At 50.4% G+C, this 18,860-nt stretch overlaps 1 protein-coding gene across 1 annotated transcript; it reads right to left on the bottom strand.

Moving 5' to 3' along the window:
• Nucleotides 1-14,301: 14,301 nt before the first annotated feature.
• SIX2 (SIX homeobox 2) lies at nt 14,302-18,851 on the bottom strand. The gene is made up of 2 exons (XM_051615105.1): nt 18,094-18,851; nt 14,302-15,546 (listed from the first exon to the last, which is right to left on the bottom strand). Exons 1-2 carry the CDS (start codon nt 18,651-18,653, stop codon nt 15,243-15,245), a joined length of 864 nt encoding a protein of 287 aa, XP_051471065.1. The 5' UTR covers nt 18,654-18,851; the 3' UTR covers nt 14,302-15,242.
• Nucleotides 18,852-18,860: the final 9 nt, after the last annotated feature.

Here is an 18,860-nt window from a genome sequence, read left to right on the forward strand (position 1 = left end):
AAAGAGGTATGGTAACTATCTGTATTTTATTAGATTGTTTAATAGTGAAGTCTTAACTGGAAATTAGTTTTAAATTCCTGAGAGCCTGAATAAAGTTGGAAAGGTGCCTGAACAGCTCTGAATAAACCCACTGAGTTTAATGGTAGGATATAAAATCAAGAGAGGAGTATTTAATGAGAGTGATATTTGACATCATCTTTAACATCTTTGTTAACAATCATAGAGAATACAATACATGTCACTGACATTGTCAAAAGATACTGGCTTAGGAAACATTGCTAAACTGAGAATGAGGCAAAAGTATCCAGGAAGATTAAAATGTGGGTAGAAAAAATATGATATTTATTCAAGGAAAAAAACAACAAACCCAACATAAATATATTTATGAAAAAATACCTAATGTACAGCAAAAATTGGGCAAGCTAGTGAATGACAGAGTTCATATGCCCCCCATGACACTGCTGTGCTAGTCCATGGTGTGATAACTGATCTATATATTTGTTTATATCATTCAGTTACAGTAGCTCTCATGTCATCTTACTCTGCTGCCATGTTATATTAAATTCAGGACAGTATTATTCGAAGAGTACGGACAAACTGCAGAAACTTCAGGAAAGAAGAACAGAAGCAATCTGAGATTTAACAGGAAAGAGACAGCTAGGTGTATGTATAAAACTGCATGAAATGTACGATGTATTTAGGGGGATTTGTCCTTTGGCTGGCACAAACTGAGGTATGTGCCTTTTCCTTAATAAAGTCAGAAAACGGTAAAATATCATCCTATATGCATGGAACTGTTCTGGTTTGGTGGGTTTTTTGGTAGCAGGGGAAGGGCCCCAGGCATGGCTCCCATAAGAAGCTGAGAAGCTTCCCCTGCTCCAAACCGGGCCAAGGAGCCTTTAGAGGGACAATAGATGCACCTCAGCGATTAACATATGAAAGAACTGAGATAACACCTGGGCAGAAGAGCACAGTGCTGGTAGTTGGTGAGGAAGAAGGGGAAGAAGGTGCCCAAGCAGAAGTTTCCCTGCAACCCACGGCGAGATGGCAGCTGTCCCCCTGCACTCGTGGAGGAACATGGTGGAACATTCCCTGAAGGCATCAGGAGGGGTGAACTTGGCCACTGGACTTGGATTTTGTGGCCAGTAGTGGATTTACTGCCAGTGGACTTGGATTATGCAGCTTTGGAAGACCCCGGTGCCAGGGAAGTTTGTTCCTGAAGCAGCCCGTGACTCTGTGAGAAGGCCGTGCTGGAGCAACTTGCTCTGGACCTTGTGGGAAGGACTCATGAAGGAGAGCTTTGTCCTCCTCATCCCAGAGTGTTTGTGGCACGGGGTAGGAGGGTGGGGGAGTTGAGTGAGCAGCCACGAGGCTGGTTCTTTGTTGTCATGTTGGACCCAAATCATGACAAGCACTGGACACTATTTCTCCTATAGCTCATTATACCTTATCCTTATGGATGCCTCCTGTATAATTTTGGAGGTGGCCTGTTCTGTCACTGATGACACTGAAAAATAAAGTATAAACTTACAATAGGGAACTTTAAATGTGTGAATTACATACAATAAAATGAGAGTGGCACCTTGAGCCCATATTTATTTCCAGGAGGAATAAGTCTATCAGTAGATAAAAGGAAATGAGCACTTTATAGAGATTATGTACATTACCTGCCCGATTTTTTTGTCACAGAGCTGGTCATTGACTTACAGGCAGCATTTTGCCAGTGAAAACTCTTGCACCATTTCCTTGGTGAAATGATTGGCAATTCTGATGGAATGCTTACCACGTGTCTCATTGTGCCCTATCAGATCACAAAATCACTGTACAGGTCACACTGTTACTGTAGTGTGATAGAAATGCTGGTTGCAGTTAAAGGTAAAACACGGGATCATTATAGTTTTGCATTGTGCGAAAAAACCCAGTCAATAGCCATGTTCTTCAGAGGTCACAGGCAATGCCAGCCCTGATGGAGGAGGCTACACTTCACAGGTAGGCTAGACTTGGTCCTGAACATGGTGAAATGTGTTGGTGACAGTTTCACCTGTCTTTCTCAAATTATCAGGAAATTTATAAAGCTTTTTTTCCCTAAGAGTTCTAATCTACAAATGGGTCTCAAAAGGAGTTTAAGGTAATATTTGGTTATCAATTGTTTGGACTTCCAGACAGGTCAGTCAGTTCCCTGTCCCAGATTGCTCAGCTGTAAAATGTTTACATTGCTTTTGCTTACAGGTGCTTTTATATGTGTAGATCCTGAAGTGCACAGGTTACACTGAGTGCTCCTCATGCTGATGTTCACTCTGGAACAGACAGTCAAATTAACACACGTCTGTTAGGAGGTGTTGGTTGCAGGATCCCAGCAATGCATTATCCTTCCTTTTTTTTTTTTTTTAACCTCATTCTCATTTAGCTCCCCAGATCTGATGAAAAAAAGTGCCTCATGGACAAATCCAGCATTTCAGCACTATTACAGATAAAAACCAGCATTGCCTTCTGTCACCTACTTCAACGGAATAAAATCTATTAGCAAATGACAGAAGAAAATTTATTAAAAGAATATCAATGTCAGTGATCTGTTTTTATGCAAGGCAGCAAATTATTTGTTTATTTGTTAATTTGTTTATTTATTTATTTATTAATGAGAGTAGGTACAGTTGCTAAAAAGTTAAATGGCAAAATTCATTGCTATTATGCTGTGCATGAATGCTGGGCCATTGTACATCTCTATTTGGCTTCTATCCCCACTGCTTGCACTTCAGTCTGCCCCAGTCAGTATTGCTGCACCAAGGGGAGACCTCGGTGCTGCTGGTTTACACCTGAGCACTGGGAGAAGCTTCCACAGGTTGAGAAACACACAGAAATGTTGCACAAACTTTTCTGACCTACCCAGGAGTTAGCATTATTCACTCCTGGGAGAGCAGGGATTTTCAGGAAATGAAGAAATAAAAATAATGCAAGTGTCTCTTCTCAACAGACACAAATACAAGCAGATTTTGCAGATGAAATGTCAGCGAGTACTGGTGTCTCGTGGTCTGTGGGGTGGCGTGGGGTGGATAAAACCCAGCCACCCACTTGCACCTCCATGTTGCCTCATCTCAGCTTTGCAGCAGGGGCTGCCTGTGCTGTGCTGTGGCTCTGCCCACGCGCTCAGTCTGCCCCGCTGGTGGCGGGGTCACCAACTGCACTGCAGCGCTGGCTCGCTGACACCATTTCTGCATGACGTAACAAGACAGACTTCAGAGATTCCTTTATAATGTCACAGATAGACATAAACAGATGGTCCAAACAGATGTTATCAAACACAGATGTGATCTGAAGATTCCCAGGTGGGCTCTGGGGTCCAGCCAAACTACATGTAGCACAAACTGATGGCAAGCTGGAAATGCAGCGAGGCACTTGCCTTTCTACCATCTTGATGCTGCTGAGCAAAGCAAGCTGGGGCCAGCAGATAGGAAGGTGAACTAGCTGCTGGTGGGCAGCTGGGGGTGACAGGGCTGCAGAATGGGCCTATCAGCCCCCAGGTGGTGCCTGCTTCTGCCCTGTGCTGGGGGTGACAGGGCTGCAGCCACTGTTGTTCTGGGATGATCTGTCTTGTACCTGTCAGGGCCAGCTGAGTTTTTTTGCCAGAATCTACTCAAACAGCCTGCTCTTTCACCAGGACCCTTTCCTTCTAGTGGGCAGTGAGTGACAAGGGGTGGGTGAGTTTTCTGTAACAAGCAGAGAGGGCAGTAAGCCCTTCCAACTTACACAAAAACACTTATCTTGAGGCACATTCATTAAAGGGAGGCTGAGGAGGTTGTGGAGTGAGAGAAGTGAGGTAGGTGGTGCCAGAAATGAAGGGTAGGGAGAGTGGGTCTTTCTGTCATCTGTCTGTCTGGTGCTGCCATTGGGTTTCCACTGATTCCACGGGTCTCCTTTTTCAGAGGCTCCTGGTTCTCATCTCACGAAAGAGAACGTATTCACTGGAGGATTGTGGGGAAGACAGGTCAGAAGGTGAACAGGACAAAAAGGATAGCTGTGCAAGAACAGTGCCACCTAGAGCAAGTCCCAGATTGGAGGGTTATGCTTGCTGTGGACAGGGAAATTTGGACTCATTTCAAGGAAATTTTAACTCAAGAATTTCCTCATTTAACATCATAGAATATGAGGGTGGAAAAAAAATATTCTTGAGATGTAGTTATCGAATCAAATGCAATCTGCATTTATATGAGAGACAAGTAATCACTTCTTGAATTGACTCATACTATGGGCTTGATCCAAAGTCCGTGGAAAAACTCTGACTGACTTCATGGATCCTTGGGGTGTAAGTGGGAACTTTGCCATTGTCTTCAAAAAGAACAGGGCCAGGCCTTTGCTCTTGGCCAAAAAAACAAATGTAAGGAAAAGACACAAATCCTTTTCAAATGCTTTAGAAATAGTTTGTTATTCGAACTTCTATAGCTATATTGTTGTTAATAACATTAAATGCCCGTGGACAAATTATTGAAAGCATATTGGACCTAAATAGATTTTTTACACACATCTGCTTACATGCTTATTGTTAAAAATTTACTGAATAGAAAATACAATAATATAAAGATTGTATAGATCGAAAACAATGTGTTAAAGAGCACCTCTGAGTCCTTTATGATTAAGAATTTTTAAATTAGTGAACATAAGCACTTTGATTTTCAAAGCAGCTTTTATGTTTAGCTTTTCTTACAGAAGTGAAGTGGTGCTATGATTTCAATAGATGGGACAGGTGGGGATTTTTTCAAAAGTTTATACTAATTAATTTGAAAACAAGATGAAAAGCATTAGAAGCAAACATAAATTACCCATTTATCAAAGTCCATATTGTCTGCAGAAAAAAAATAAATAACTTAAACAACAGTTCTATGCAAAAATATCTTAAGATATTGCAATAGTTGGCAGGTTTTGGAGATGTCTTTCAAAACTGAGGATTCGTTTTAAATTTTTATTTCTATTTAAATTTTTATTAATATACAGTAATATTTTTCGATGGTGGGATTGAAAAATATACACTGATGTGAACAAACAAACAAAAAAATAATTATTGAGATTCACAACACTTTCTAAGATTTTTCCACGTCCGTTTCTTAATTTAGATTTTCCATCTCTATAAATAGGTAATACCAAACTAAACTGATTTTGACCCGGGCTGCCCCTGTCACCAAAGCTGTCCTTGGGACGTACTGGTTTTTACCGACTCCATATTTATCTAGGAGTGATCTGAGCATGTGGTTTGCGTTCAAAAATGCCCTGTAAATATAAACAACTGTTACGACTCGAGTACATTTAATGACAAAAATGTGCTAATGCTGTGCTGACGACATTGGCTCTTGCATTACATTCCTTATAAGGGCGATGCTCGTCGATCCGGCCAGCCGGGCTGCGGGGCGGCCCATTCGAGCGACGATCCTACCCGCACCCTCCTTGCTGCCCTCCCAGCTTTGCTCCCAGGAAAGTAACAGAAAGCAAAGTTGTGCCTCCTCCTCCCCCCAACCCCCGGAGGCGTAAGCAGCTCAGAGCCCGCTGCAGAGACGTTCTCCGACTGGTAACAACGGGAAACGTGAGATGAAACCCACCTCTCCCCCTCAAACTCCTCCGAGCTGCGAAGAGGGTGATTTTCGGGGAAAGAAAAAAGACATTACCAAAAAAAATCATAATTAAACTACCCCAGCCGCACGGTGCTGCGAGATGGAGAAAGGGCAACTCCGACGGGGCAGCGAGGGCGGACAAGGGAGAGGCGGAGTCAGCGCCCACGGGTGCGCGGGGGCGGCCACGCGTGTGCTGCCGGCCCGGCCCCGCCGCCTCCGCTGCCCAGCTTGTCCTTCCTTCCCTCGCCCGGCTCGGCGAGCGGAGCGAGGAGCAGGGGTGGTCTCCCCAGGGGGCGAGGCGGGATTTTGGGGGTTAGCGGCCGGGACCCCGCATGACGGCCGTCCCCGAGGCCCGAGCGGGGTCATAGAGGGGTTGGTGGGGGACTTGGCGGGGGGAGAGCCCCTGAGGCCGCTGCAGGGAAAGCACCTGCCCCGGCGAGGAAGTGCTTTTAATTAAGTGCGGAATGACCTCTCCTCCTGCGCCGTGGGGAGGTGAGTCAAGTGCTTTTGCACTCCCTGACGAGGTTTTTCCGTCAGTAATGGCTTTGGTCGAGCTGCTAGACCCCTCTTAAAGCTAAGGCAATGGGACGGTTAAAAAAGCCCCCGGAGCCCCAGCCACCGAAGGGGCCCCCGTGGCCCCACCGCGTCAGCCACCCCTGTGGGCCCCACTGGGAGTGGGCTGTCCGCAGCTCCCTCTCTCTCCCTGCATCGCGCCGGCACCGCTTCTCTCGCCACAACGTCCCAAAAGCACAGAGAGGAGAGAATATTTTGCTCTCCTATTTTCATATTTCGGGGAAAATTGCACTTCTCCCCTCGTAACAGTTCCTTCCCCCGCCTCTCCCCTCCTGGAAAAAGAAAAATCCCAGCGAGGCCGGCCTAAGGTAGACGGGTGGATTACGGAAAGCCCGCCGCTGTGGCTCTGGGCTGCCGGTGCCCTCTCGAGCGGGATCCACCCTGTGCCCCAGTCGGTGCCCCCGCCTCTGGCCCGCGAACGTCGGCGCTCGCCCGGCGGCGGAGCGCGGGAGGTCCCTGCTCCCCGCACGGCAGAAAAGCCATTTCAGAAGGTGCTCAGGACATGAGGAGAGAGAGGAAGTCTGCCCCAAGGGCTGATAAGGGGGACCGCCCCCCCCGCCAACATCAAAATGACACGCGGGTCTTTGTCGGCTCGGTTGGCCCCTCCGAGGCGGCATCTTTCTAGGACTGCAAGGAAAATACTGTCTTGCAGTCACTGTAAGCCACGGTTTTCATTTACTATTATTCAATCAGGATTTATCTCTGGATTTTTAGGAGGCTACTTTTCCAGGACTGTTACTCGATACTGATCCATTAAACCATTCCAGCTGAGAGATTAAATGTATGATTTGCAACCAGCTGGATTTCTTAAATTATGCCTTCGCCTCCCTTCAGAGTATAAGCAGACCCGACGAGAAAACACTTTGCTTTGGCATGGAAACGCGCCCGAAGATTACCACACGGAGTACATTCTATGCCAACAGTATTCTCTTCCTTTCTATTCACCGGATTAGATTTCCCCCAGCCATAAAATGCCTCCAGAAGCGAGATACCATCGAAATGGCAACGCATGCCACCCGAGCGAGTAGGCAGTTCAGTTTAAGGCTTCTCTGTCACCAACACCGCAGCCCCTCTCTGCCTTTCGCAGGGCTGTCCCGGCTCCAGAGAGCCTATGCGAGAGGCGCGGGCACTTACCAGGGACTTGGGGTCCCCCGGAATGTAAATAAGCGGGGGCATTTTGTGGCCTCGAAGACGGGTGTGGGTGAAAAGCAGATAGGGGGCACCGAATACGCCTCTAAGCATCGACGTCTGCCCCAGGAGGACGATGAGGAGGCAGGGGACCGACCTTTTCGCCCCCTTCCCAGCCTCCGGGTACGCGGGAGGTAGTTTCGTGCCCGTCCCTCTCCCGCGCCCCCGGGGCAACTCAGGCAGGGCCGGGATCTCCTTGGTGTACAAATCCCCTCATCGTCCCTTCGGGACCTCCGGCATGGTCCAGGAGGGCAGGAGGTGGGGGTGGTCTTACCTCCACCGCTGGGACCGGGGGATTTGTTGTAAGTTAATGGTGCTGAAAGGAGTGCCCGGGTGAACATCATCAAGGTGGCTTTATTTGCAATCGCCCAGCAGCAGTCGAGGTAATAAATACATCCTATTTAGAGTAATTATGAGTGAGCGACTGACCGCCCTCCACCTCCGGAGATCCCCCGGAGGGAAGGCATCTAGGGAACTGGCAGAAATAACCATCACATTTCAAAGTTATGTCGTGTAGGTAAGAAACACCGTCGCTTTCCTTGTACCTGTCTCGCCCGGAAAATAAACCCAAAAAAACCCAATAAAAAAACCCAAACAAAATTAAAACACCAGAATCTCCTTCTAAGTCGAAAGACTTTGCTCCGACAGAAACCACCCAGCAGAGCCATGGCACTTTGAGGGATCTGCGTCGCCTCTTGCTTCCGACCGCCTCGATTTCTGCTTAAATATCTAGTGAGGTGAGATCGTCTACCTCTGGCCCTTCTAATTTGGGAAGGCAGCGAGGTTGCCTCGCAGGGAAGGAACCTGCCCCCATGTCGCCCTCCACGGCCACCCGCGGGGACACGCCGCCCTGCTCCGCACCCCGAGCAGGGCTGCCGGCACCTTCCTGCCCCACGTCAGGTTTCGTTTGAAGACGGGAGGTTTCCAAACTGTCCTGACTTTCCAGCTATTGGTGCTTTTATTGGGTGTGCTCTCGACACGCTTTTAGGAGCTGTGGCCCAAGCTGTTTCTTAAGTTTTAAATGTCCCCTCTCTTCCTCAGCGCTAGCCTCGGCCTCGCTCACTCCGCTGCGCGTAGCGGTGCGGATCCTGGCCCCGAGCAGCTGCTGGGATCATGTGTAACTGAATATCTCCGAATATGGCGAGAAACCCGCTTGTTCCAGGCCCCGCAGCAGCGTGGGAGCCCCGTTCCGCTACTCCAGCGGCCCCTGTGCCCCCCGCGCCTGCCGCCCCGCGGAAGCCGTGCCCGTGCCCTGCTCCTCCCGTATTGACAGCGGAGAGGGCTGGAATGAGCGAAGTGCCGTGCGAGGAGAGGATACCGGTCTGCTGTGTGTGTCCCGTCGGTGGGAAACAGGCTAGTTTGCTACAACGGGGAGGCAGGAGACGGCGGCAGGGAGCTGGCCAATGCTTGGTTTGACTGCACCGGGGTAAATAGACGAGGGGTGCCAGCTCGGCCCTGCTCTCTGGTCGGGCCTCTCTCGGGGACTCCCCTCTAAGCTTTTGGCAGTGTTTTTTTCCGTCACGCAGCTCTGCAGTGAAAACAGGATAAGGATATTCAGCCACTTTTTATTTAACGCATCCCAGTGAACCAGAGGCGTTCAGAGTCGTTGCTCCCCCTCGACAGCCCCCTGAGGTGTGCAGGGGGAGACGTCTCTTTGAAGGGTGACTGGCCATGCACCCTCGTCGTCTACATGTGAAGGACAGAGTGTCCCGGCGCAGCATGGGTACCATCCCGGCAGCCCCCTGCCCAGGCGGCTGAGGCCCCGGGATACTGGTCTCCGGGGTTTGCAAAGCACTGAGCGAATGATGGGCCCCGCAGAGGGGACAACAGATGCCGAGAGGTGGGCGCGAACCTGCCCCTTCCCTACGGAGGCCGGGGGCGGTGGCGGTGGAAAGCGGGAGGGGGATCAAATGTCCCCTGGGAGCCTGCCCGCGCTGCCGGCAGCGGTGTCACTGTGTCCGGCTCCGTGGGTAGGGCGGTCGGGTGGGGAGAAAAGGAACGATGATGCCTTTATTACTGAGATGCTCTCGGATCAAATCTCTGCTCTCTCCCTCGACCCCCAGTACAACTGCATCTAAACCGGCGTTTTGGAACGGCGGGGTTGGGGGTGTCTCTGCCCAGAACCTGATTTCGGCACCTCTAGAAATCGGTCTTCCAATACCAGTCACTGGACTTTGCTCAACTTCACAGCAATCTGTAAGCTTGATAAAGTCCTGCTTTTTAACTCTTCATACCGCGCTACCGTGTTCCCCCCCTCCCCGGATTTTTCCTCCCTCGCTGTTGCCAGCCAGTCTTGCCTGTGTTGACACCCAGACACGGCTCCTGAGGAGATGTCCGTCTCACACACGGTACTCTCTACTGCCTCGATTTTCACGCTGCAGACTATTTTTGGAGAGCAGGGCAGCGCAAATGAATATTCCTGATGAAGGTAGCTTTCATCGGGTTCTTTACAAAATCTATTCCCCCTTCCTCCCTCCCACCCTCTAGATACACACGCACCATACCGAGGTTTGCATTTTTCATGGCGGGACAAGCAAGTCTATAAAAGGCATGTTTGTTTTTCCTGGCTGTTTCAAATATGTATTTCCTGGAAGACTTCGCATCTAATGGGGTCATCAGAAGCACATATGCGATTTTCATATTTCCAAGTGATGTCTACTCTCCCCCAGTCTCCTGAGCAGCAGAGCTTGCTGATGTAACATTTTACCTATCTCTTCACCTTAGCTCCTACTAAACCTCTCCGTTTCTCTCCGAGTCCCAGACTTTTGGTCAAGTCCAATTGTGCTTCCTGGTGTTTGTCTGTTTTATTTTAATGAAGGTTTTTTTTTTTTTCTTTTTTTTCTTTTTTTTTTCCCCCCCCGGTAGAACACGGTTTGGGCTGGAGGCAGCGGTATCTCATTGCTCTGCCGCCCAGCAAGCTCGGCGACCGGCTCCGCAGCCGCCACCTCCCCGTGCCCCGGGGCACGAAGCGGGACCGGCTCTGCAGCACACCGGGACCCCGGGTAAAGGCGAATTTGATATTTAGGGCTGGAGGCTGAGCGTTTCGCCCAGGGGCAAAAAACCCCCAAACAAACCCAAAATCAAACAAACACCAAACCAAACCCCCACCCCAACCCTCAAAAACCCCAAAAACTCCCACAAAAACCCCTCATCCCTCTCCCCCCAAAAAAACCAACAACCGTAAACCATAACCTCACTCAGTCAACAACCAAATAGCCCCCTCTCCCCTTTATTCAGTGGGAAAGCGATGGACCTTCTTCCCGAGCAAGGATCCACCTCCCCTCTGTAGGGAGGGGAAGTTTTGAGCCCTTCTCCCCGCAGCAAAATCGGAAGAAGCTGATGGCTCAGCCCAGCTTCTTAAGTCTGTGTTTTCCCAAACCCCAGAGCTACTCTCCTCTCCTTCAGACAAACCCCTCACCTTTTCCTTGTGTGCTGAAGCACTGAAAGTTCCCTTCAGTATATTTTTCTTGGCTGACTGGTCCGCAGCGTTTTCATTCACTAAGCAGAGGAAGTAAAAGAGCTCTGCAGTAAGGGCCAGTGGCCAGTGTTTTCATCGCCATCCCCCTACATTATTTGTCATGCTCAAGTGAGGGTTTGTTGAAGGCAAGAGCCTGCTCTTACCGGGCTGCATTTGTTTCTCCTAAAGAAGCCAATAGGTTTTGTTTCCGGGTCTGGTAACAGGAGCCCGAGTGCCTTACACAAACATCGCTGGGCAGGCAGGGGCACTTTCAGTGCTTTTCATTCGGGGGCTGGAGCAGCCCCCCTCAAACAGACATTGAAGCTTCAGTTAGGCCCAAGTTGTTGAGCAAGGGGACAGGGGGGAAAGAGGGTAGATATCTTTCTCCTGGATAGCCTACAAGAAATACTCCAAGCGGGCGGCTTCTCTCGTGTAGATTGTGTTAAATGTCTACAAAATGGCTTGTATTATCCACATAAGAACACAGCTACACAGCCTTTGGTATACGAGATGTGGCTGTGTTTCCCAGAGGGTCCTGTTTGCCCTCAAGCTCCTGCAAGAGCTTGTAGAGGGAAGGCGTTTAACCAGCTTGATAGCAAGCTTCAGCACATACGCTCCTTCCTACTCACAGGAAAGGCTCTTACTCCGATAAAATTGCTTCCTGTCCCCAGTAAAGCTGCGTGCTCCCCATTTGGGGACTGTGCCACACTTTCAGGAGCCTGTCGAGATGCTCCCCCCTTGAATCCATCAGTATTTTCCCTGCAGGGTGTTATGCTGCATCCTGGCAGGACAGCCCAAACGATTTTCTGTCTCAAATGTGCAGTTTCTCTTAGATCCTTCTTCAGCGCAGCACCAGGACAGTTAACGCTCATGTAGTATCAAGTACAGGGCTTCCCAGAAGAACAAATATGCTCTAGTACACCATGAATATTCAGTGCCCCACTGCCTAAAGGAATTACTCCAGTTGCAGGTTACAGTGCCGGGGGGTCTGTAAAGGTTACATATATATATAATGTACACACACATATATAAACACACATATATATATGGCATTTGCCCTCATACTAGAACCTTACCAAATTACATATTGAATGCAGCATTTACAGACCCTGGAACTGTTACCTGTAACTGGATTAATTCCTTTAGAATTTAGAAAAAATATATATTTATACATGCATGTGCTTATGTATACGTATGTGTGTGTATATATACATACGTGTGTATGCATATATGAGAAGGTGCGTTTTTTTCTGAAGATGTACAAACTATAGGCACTCAGCTGTGGAGTTTTCCCACCGTATCCCGACCTCAAAGCAGAGGTAGCCAGACGGGTTTCATGGGTAAAGTCTGCCGGTTCCGGACCGTCTTTTTTTTTTTTTTTTTTTACCCCTCAAAACCTGTGTGGGTACCCCGCAAACAACCAACCCCGAGATGAGATATGTCCCATGTAACGCAATGCTAGTGAATCATAACTAATCTGTTTAAAACCAAGGATTAGTCACGTCAGTTTCGGCATATTTCTCTATCGGGAACTTTTTTTGTGCGTGGAAAATCGGGGGGATTTGGGCTAATTTACGAAACATCATTACTAAGGCAAGTATGGTCTGATTAAATGAGTTATAACATGTACGGGTTTTCAGGTTGTATTACACACGTCCCATCATCTGGGCTTTAAGCTATGTGCGCCCTTCACGCTAAAGTGACCTGTAGACTTTTTTTTTTCTTATTGCATATTTTCTGTTTCTAGCTGTCTTTAATTGACTTCAGGGACCCACCCTCTCTTCCTTTCTCCGTAAATAAGTGATTCTCGTTGCAATTTACAGAATTTTATATCGCCCCACGCTTTCAAAGGGCCTTTCTCACCCTGTCAGCCCTTTATTTACTTTCCCCGATCGAATTCTGCCTCCTCTGTGCAATAGGACCTTTTATTAACCATGTAAACCCCATCCTGTTTTCATACTGTCTCTGTAAATGTTCCTCATCTTGGTTTTATTCTTTCTCTATTCTTTTTTTTTCTCCAGCGGGCAAAAACTGAAGGCTTTATTTCTGTTTCGAGGACATGTTTTATTAATCCAGTCGCTCTGATTTCCTTCCCAAATTTATTTATACCTCTAAAAATAGAAAATATTAACTAGTCAATCAATTAATTCTTTGCAATATTGCACTACTGCGTGTGTTATTTTACAAGGAGTGGGAATCTTCTTCAGCCCTAGAAAGCAGCCGTTCCTATACTTGAGAAATGTTTATTTTCAAAGGATTAAAATTCGTAGTTAAAATTATTAGATGCCCCTCAGCGGAAATAATAGTATCTGCTGTTTAGACTCTAACGCACGCACGACCCCCCGGAACACTTCCACAGTAGAGGCAACAACCACATCATCTCCGCTGCTGAAAAGTCACCCCGAAAAGCAGAAACAGGAGAAACGCAAACCTGAACGTACCACGTTGTCTCTTCTGTAACATTGTACCCCGCCGCACCCCGCCGACATAACGAGATCTGTGGATTTATAAACACGAGCAAGAGAGACCTTTTTTCCGAGCCTGACCCTCCCCGTTGCCGACCTCCATACCTTCCCTTCTATAGACTTTAACGGGGCCTCAGAGAAATGTGCTTTTAGCCGACACCCGCAAACGCCCAGAGGCGCTAATCCAGCCCCAGATTATATCAAATTAGGACATTGCCGGCGCAAAACTCCCGCTGACTGAAATTTCAACCAGGGTCTGGAACCTGGACACGTTCCTTGCTGATCTACACATATTTCTATTCCGCTTGAAGGCGTATCATTTTTTTGGTTTATTTTTCGCAATAAATTAATTAAATAAAAAAAAAAAAGAAAAAGAAAAGAAAAAAAGGAAAAAAAAGGGAGAGGAATAGAGTTATGCCATTCCTGGCATCACCTCCATGGGCACTGGAGAGGCGTTAGCACCCCAGCCGTGCCAGACCCCGGAGCGGGGTCTGATCAAGCTCAGTTTGAGCGCCTGGCCCTGAGGCCAGGAGGGCGATGGGGGCGGTTTTCTGCCGGAGCCGGAGGACACGGGGGCGGAAGAACCCGCAGTCTGCTCGGCCATGCCCTCGGGGGAGCAGGTGGGCGACCTTCCCGCTCCCTTTATGGCCCGCACCACCTGTTCTTCCTTGTCTCCTTGCGTCCCAGGTCTCGTGGGGCTCCCCCAGCTCCCCTCAAGCTCTTCCACGGGCAGGACCAGAGCCGCCCTCACCGTGCTCTGGCGTTTCTCCGTGGGCACCCCAAATGGGGCAGAGGTGCCGCCGTGCCTTCTGTCGGCCTAGGGGGGTGAGGCCTGGTTGCTTTTCCGCCGACAGTGAGGAAAGAGCCGGCGGCGGGCACCTCGGGAGTCCCGACACTGCCCGGTGTCGACCGCCTCCCCGGTCGAGAGCTGTCACCCCCTGCCATTGGGCCACCCGCTCTGCCCAGCTCAGGGCTGAGACCGAAGACACCCCGCGGGGAAGTGAAGCAACAGCACGCCAAGTTAGATTTCTAAATTTTATTATAAAATAAAAGCAGAAATATTTTCCAAAGAATGTATTCACATAATATAAACAATAAACAAAACTAAGGTGAGTGACTTGCGGTTGATACTGTCGTTTAGATCTAAACTCGAGCAGCAATTTTTTTTTTTTCTTCTTTTTTTTTTTTCTTCACCCCGCTCCTGCCCTCTTCGCACACCTAGAGGAGAATCTGCCCCTGCCTTCCACTGGGGCCGGAGACGGGCCATCACTGCCTTTCCCACCCAGCAAATGGCGAAAGCACCACATGGACAAGGCCAAAGAAGCCGTCTCTCTGCATAGCATCAGCTACAAGAAGGTTACAGAGTTTACCTAGAGCGCGTGTTGCTGCTATAACTTGACTACAACTTTTGTATTCTTAGTTGAAATTGTACATCGTACACCTGCCACGGATACATAACTACAATAGAATAACGGGAGCGATGTGTAACTTCCAAAAAGGCACGGAAACAGAGGCCTTGTGTTCCCTTTTCCTCCCCACCCCCGAAAAAAAGAAAAGATTACGATGTGCCTCTTTCCACATAGACCGGTGCGATCGAGTGACACCACCGAGAGATTCGTGAATTTAAGGGTGGAAAGAGCTGCTGCACCGAACCGATTTAGAGCCTGCCGTGACAATCACAGCTGCTGCCCAACAGTCCTTGCACGCCTGAGACCATCTTTAAGCAATCCTTAAGGCTTTTCAAAACAATACTGCCCACAGTCGAGTCTGGTATCTTCCAAACCTGCAGCCACCCTGCTGCCAAAGGGCACAACACACCCACTAAGGAGTTTGTCATCGCTTTCAAAGTTTGTGATAAGATTAAGGGAAAAACAAAAAACAAAACAAACAAACAACCCACCAAAAAAAAAGAAAAAAAAGCGTAAAGGAGTCTGATGCGAAGGAGGGAGCGTGTATACGGTTTTAAGAGCCCAAATCGACCAGGTTAGACGACATGGGGTTGAGGATGGAGTCCTGCAAGCTGTGGTGGTGCATGGGGTCTGCGCTGGGCACGGGGATGGCGCTGGGGCCCTGGGGATGGCCGAGGCCATGCAGGGGCTGCAGCCCGGAGTTGGAGCTGAGCAGCAGCGCGGGGCTGGAGGAGGTGTGATCCGGGGTCCCTGACGGCGTCTTCTCGTCCTCTGAGCTCCCCAAAACTGTCTTATTTCCGTTCATTGACGCCGAGAGCGGGTTGTGGCTGTTGGAGTTTGAATTCTCGTTGTTTTCCCTATAGGAAACACAAAAGAGGGAGGGAAGTCACCGTGTGGCAGCCACTCCGGGGCGCGCACCGCGGGAGCGGGGGCAGCGGGGAGCCGGCTCCCGGGGGCGGCGGGCGGAGGGCAGGGAGGAGTGCAGAAACGGTAGGTTTACAAACTCTGCAAACCTCCAAGGCCTCTTCATCTGGCACAAAGGTCTAAGGTCCACTGAGCTTATAAACAGTCTCCCCACTAGCCCAGCGGAAAGTGTCATTTTGCCAAAACGTCATTTTCTGCGTCCAAAGCGTTTGCACACAGCATGGGGACGGCGAGGGAAGGAAGAGGGAAGACATAAAAAAAAAAAAGAAAAAAAGCTTTTTCACTTTAAAACTGCTTCCGAAGCCGAAGAGAACTTAAGAGGACTTCGGTCGCAATTTTCCCGGTGAAGGCCGAAGCACGGCGGGCTCGCGTCAGGCAGGAAAGGTTTTTGCTGAAGCAACTGGACTATTTTTTTTTTCCCCCCCTCTCTCCCGGAGCTTAAAGCTCAAAACATAGCCCGATATGGAAGACAGGGCAAGCAAACAGAGCTAGCTCGCGTATTTCCCCGGCTCTCTCGGGAAATGCTCAGCACGCCCGCTGCTGTTCCGCCGTCCCTTCTCGGGCAGTGGAGGGGGCAAGTCCGGATGGCCCCTCGCACCGCTCAGCGGCTGGGGGAGCCGGCACCGCCGGTGCTCCTACCGGCACAGGCAGCCGGCTTGGAAAGGCAGGACATAAGTTCAAAACTCATCACTGGGTAAATACCGAGAAATCGCTGGAAGCTGGCCAAGGCCTCGCAGATACAGATTTTGTTTTATTTTTCCGCGAAATGAGAGGGCCAAGATGAGGTGGGGGCGGCAGTTCTGTCAAGGCTAAAGCGGTTCTTAGACATAGCCCTTTGTACACAGCTTTGCCTAAAATACTGAAGGTGTTGCAAGTCTATTTAAAAGCTTCCGTGGAAGCTTTGAAACACACTCTCTGGTATAGGGGCCCTATCCTGTAGGATTTGGTAGAGTGAAGCCATCACGCTTACGATTTTTCTTCAATAAAAGCTGCAGGATGTGACTGGAGACACTTTGTGCCAAAAATTAAAAATAGACAAGAAAGCTCTGTTTGAACAAGTTTGCTCGAGTGAATGGCAATCCCATGAACAGCTTATGTTCCAACGCCTGGAGTGTAATATTCGGTTGAGTGTATTTTTCAATGTCAAAAATCTTATCTGTCTCCGGAGACCTTTAAAATTTGATTCCTCGGGAAAAAGAAAAAAAAAAAAGAGTAAGTGTAACCTTCATTTCCTTTGGATATTTGAAGGTGAGTCCCCGCTATCAGCAATTAAAAGGATCTCTAACATCTCGTAAAACCAACACTTGCCGGGATTTGAAGGAAAATGAAAGCGCTAGCACGTTTGGGGAAACATAAGGAGCAAATCTCTGCTGAGCCCGAATCTGCGGGGCTGCACAGCTGCGTGGCCGAGGCGCTTGCCATTTCCAAAACACATTAGGCAGAAACGTTAAAAAATAAAAAAAAAAAAAAAAAAAAAAAAAGAAGAAAAAAAAAGTCTCCTAGGAGGCACGGATCTAGGGGAGATTTCTAATCCGTTAATTAACCGCGCAGGCCCTAGGATCATATCCGTATGGGCCGGGCATTTCAGCGACCTAGTGTGCAGTTATAGAACCCTTTTTGCTTCTTCAAACCGTCTTCCTAAAGCACAGGGACCGCTGATGGAAAAGTGGCCTCGAATACCCAAGACTGTAGACATTAACCTCTGCCCGGCAATTAATGGTCCCTTCACTCCATTTAGTGGGAAAAACAGAGTTTCTGAATCACTCTCGGTCTAAGAATATACGTCTCTAAACATGCATTAATGAGCAACTTGCTGGTCAATACGAACTATATTTTAAGGAGCGAGGTAAGCAGTCGCTCCGGCCAGTCCCTGTCCAGGTCTCCCGCATGACACCAGCAACCGAAGTTCCAGGCAGTTTTTGCAAACCACCATTTACAGCTTTCAGACCCACTCCTGCCCGGCTGCCCCTGGCTTTCTCCCTCTGCACTGGGGTAACCCTCACGGATACGCTCCGCGCTGTGCGGGCCGCAGAGCACTCGTCCTAAGCCCCGCCGGGACGCGCACCAGCACCGGCACCTCGGGCCCCACTGCCTGTCCGGGCTCCAGGCCGGGTTGCGGCGGGAAGGAGGCGGCCGCGCTGCACAACCGGGACAAGCAGCCGGCCGTAGGAAGCGTCCCGAGCAGGAGGAGCTGCCCCGCGGCCGCCGCGCCGGCTGCGAAGGGAGTGCATTCTCGGAGGGGAAAAGGTCCCGGCCTCCTCTCCCGGAGCTGCTTTTGGGGGACAGAAGCCCTAGCCGAAAGCCCGTCTCGCTCGCCTGCGGTGCCCCCGCCCAGGAGATCCCGGGCCCACTAGGCGCGTCGTCCCGCGGGCCTCCCCGCAGCCGAGGCTGGGGCAGAGTGAGACGTGCGAGGCGAGCGGCGGAGCAGGAGAGCCGGGAGCTCCGGGGGAAGCCGCGGGAACAAGCCGGGGAAGCCGTACCTTTCCTTGGCCTCGGCCGCGCGGTCCCGCTGCCGGCGGTTCTTGAACCAGTTGCTGACCTGCGTGGTGGTGAGGCCGGTGGCCTCGGCCAGCTCCCGCTTCTCGCGGGGGGACGGGTAGGGGTTGTGGGCGTACCACTCGCGGAGGACGCTACGGCTCTTCTCCTTGAAGCAGTAGCTGGTCTCCTCGCCGTCCCAGATGGAGCGGGGCAGCGGGAACTTGCGGCGCACCCGGTACTTGCCCACCGCCCCCAGGGGGCGCCCCCGCAGCTTCTCCGCCTCGATGTAGTGCGCCTTGAGCCAGAGCTGCTGCAGCTTGGGGTGGTTGTGCGCCGAGAACTGGTGGCTCTCCAGGATCTTGTAGAGCTCACGAAAGTTGCCCCGGTGGAAGGCCACCACCGCCTTGGCCTTCAGGACGCTCTCGTTCTTGTGGAGGTGCTCGCAGGCAGGGAGGGACCAGAGGAACCGCCCCAGCCGCTCGATGTTGCCGCCTTGCTGGAGCACCTCGCAGACGCAGGCCACTTGCTCTTGGGTAAAGCCAAAAGTCGGGAGCATCGACATGATGAGCCCTGCCCCGCCGTGCACCCTACGGCCGCATAGAGGGAAGCGGCGCCGGGCAACGGGCAGCGCCCGGCATGCGGGGCCGGCCCCGGGGCGGCGGCGCCCGGCGGGGCCCGGTCGGGCGTCACGGCCGGGCGCGGGGTGCCGCGGCCATCAGCGGCGCCCGGCCCCGGAGCGGCCGCGGGAGCCGGGCAGGGAAAAAAAAAA

The sequence above is a fragment of the Apus apus genome, chromosome 3 (genome assembly GCF_020740795.1).
Source record: "Apus apus isolate bApuApu2 chromosome 3, bApuApu2.pri.cur, whole genome shotgun sequence".
Taxonomy (NCBI): Eukaryota; Metazoa; Chordata; class Aves; order Apodiformes; family Apodidae; genus Apus; species Apus apus.

What these genes read in the sequence shown, in the direction of transcription:
- SIX2 (XM_051615105.1), bottom strand. Translation starts at nt 18,653, where the DNA reads ATGTCGATGCTCCCGACTTTTGGCTTTACCCAAGAGCAAGTGGCCTGC. An exon ending in GCGGCCGAGGCCAAGGAAAG is followed by an intron (nt 15,547 to 18,093) that starts GTACGGCTTCCC and finishes TGTTTCCTATAG; the next exon opens with GGAAAACAACGAGAATTCAA.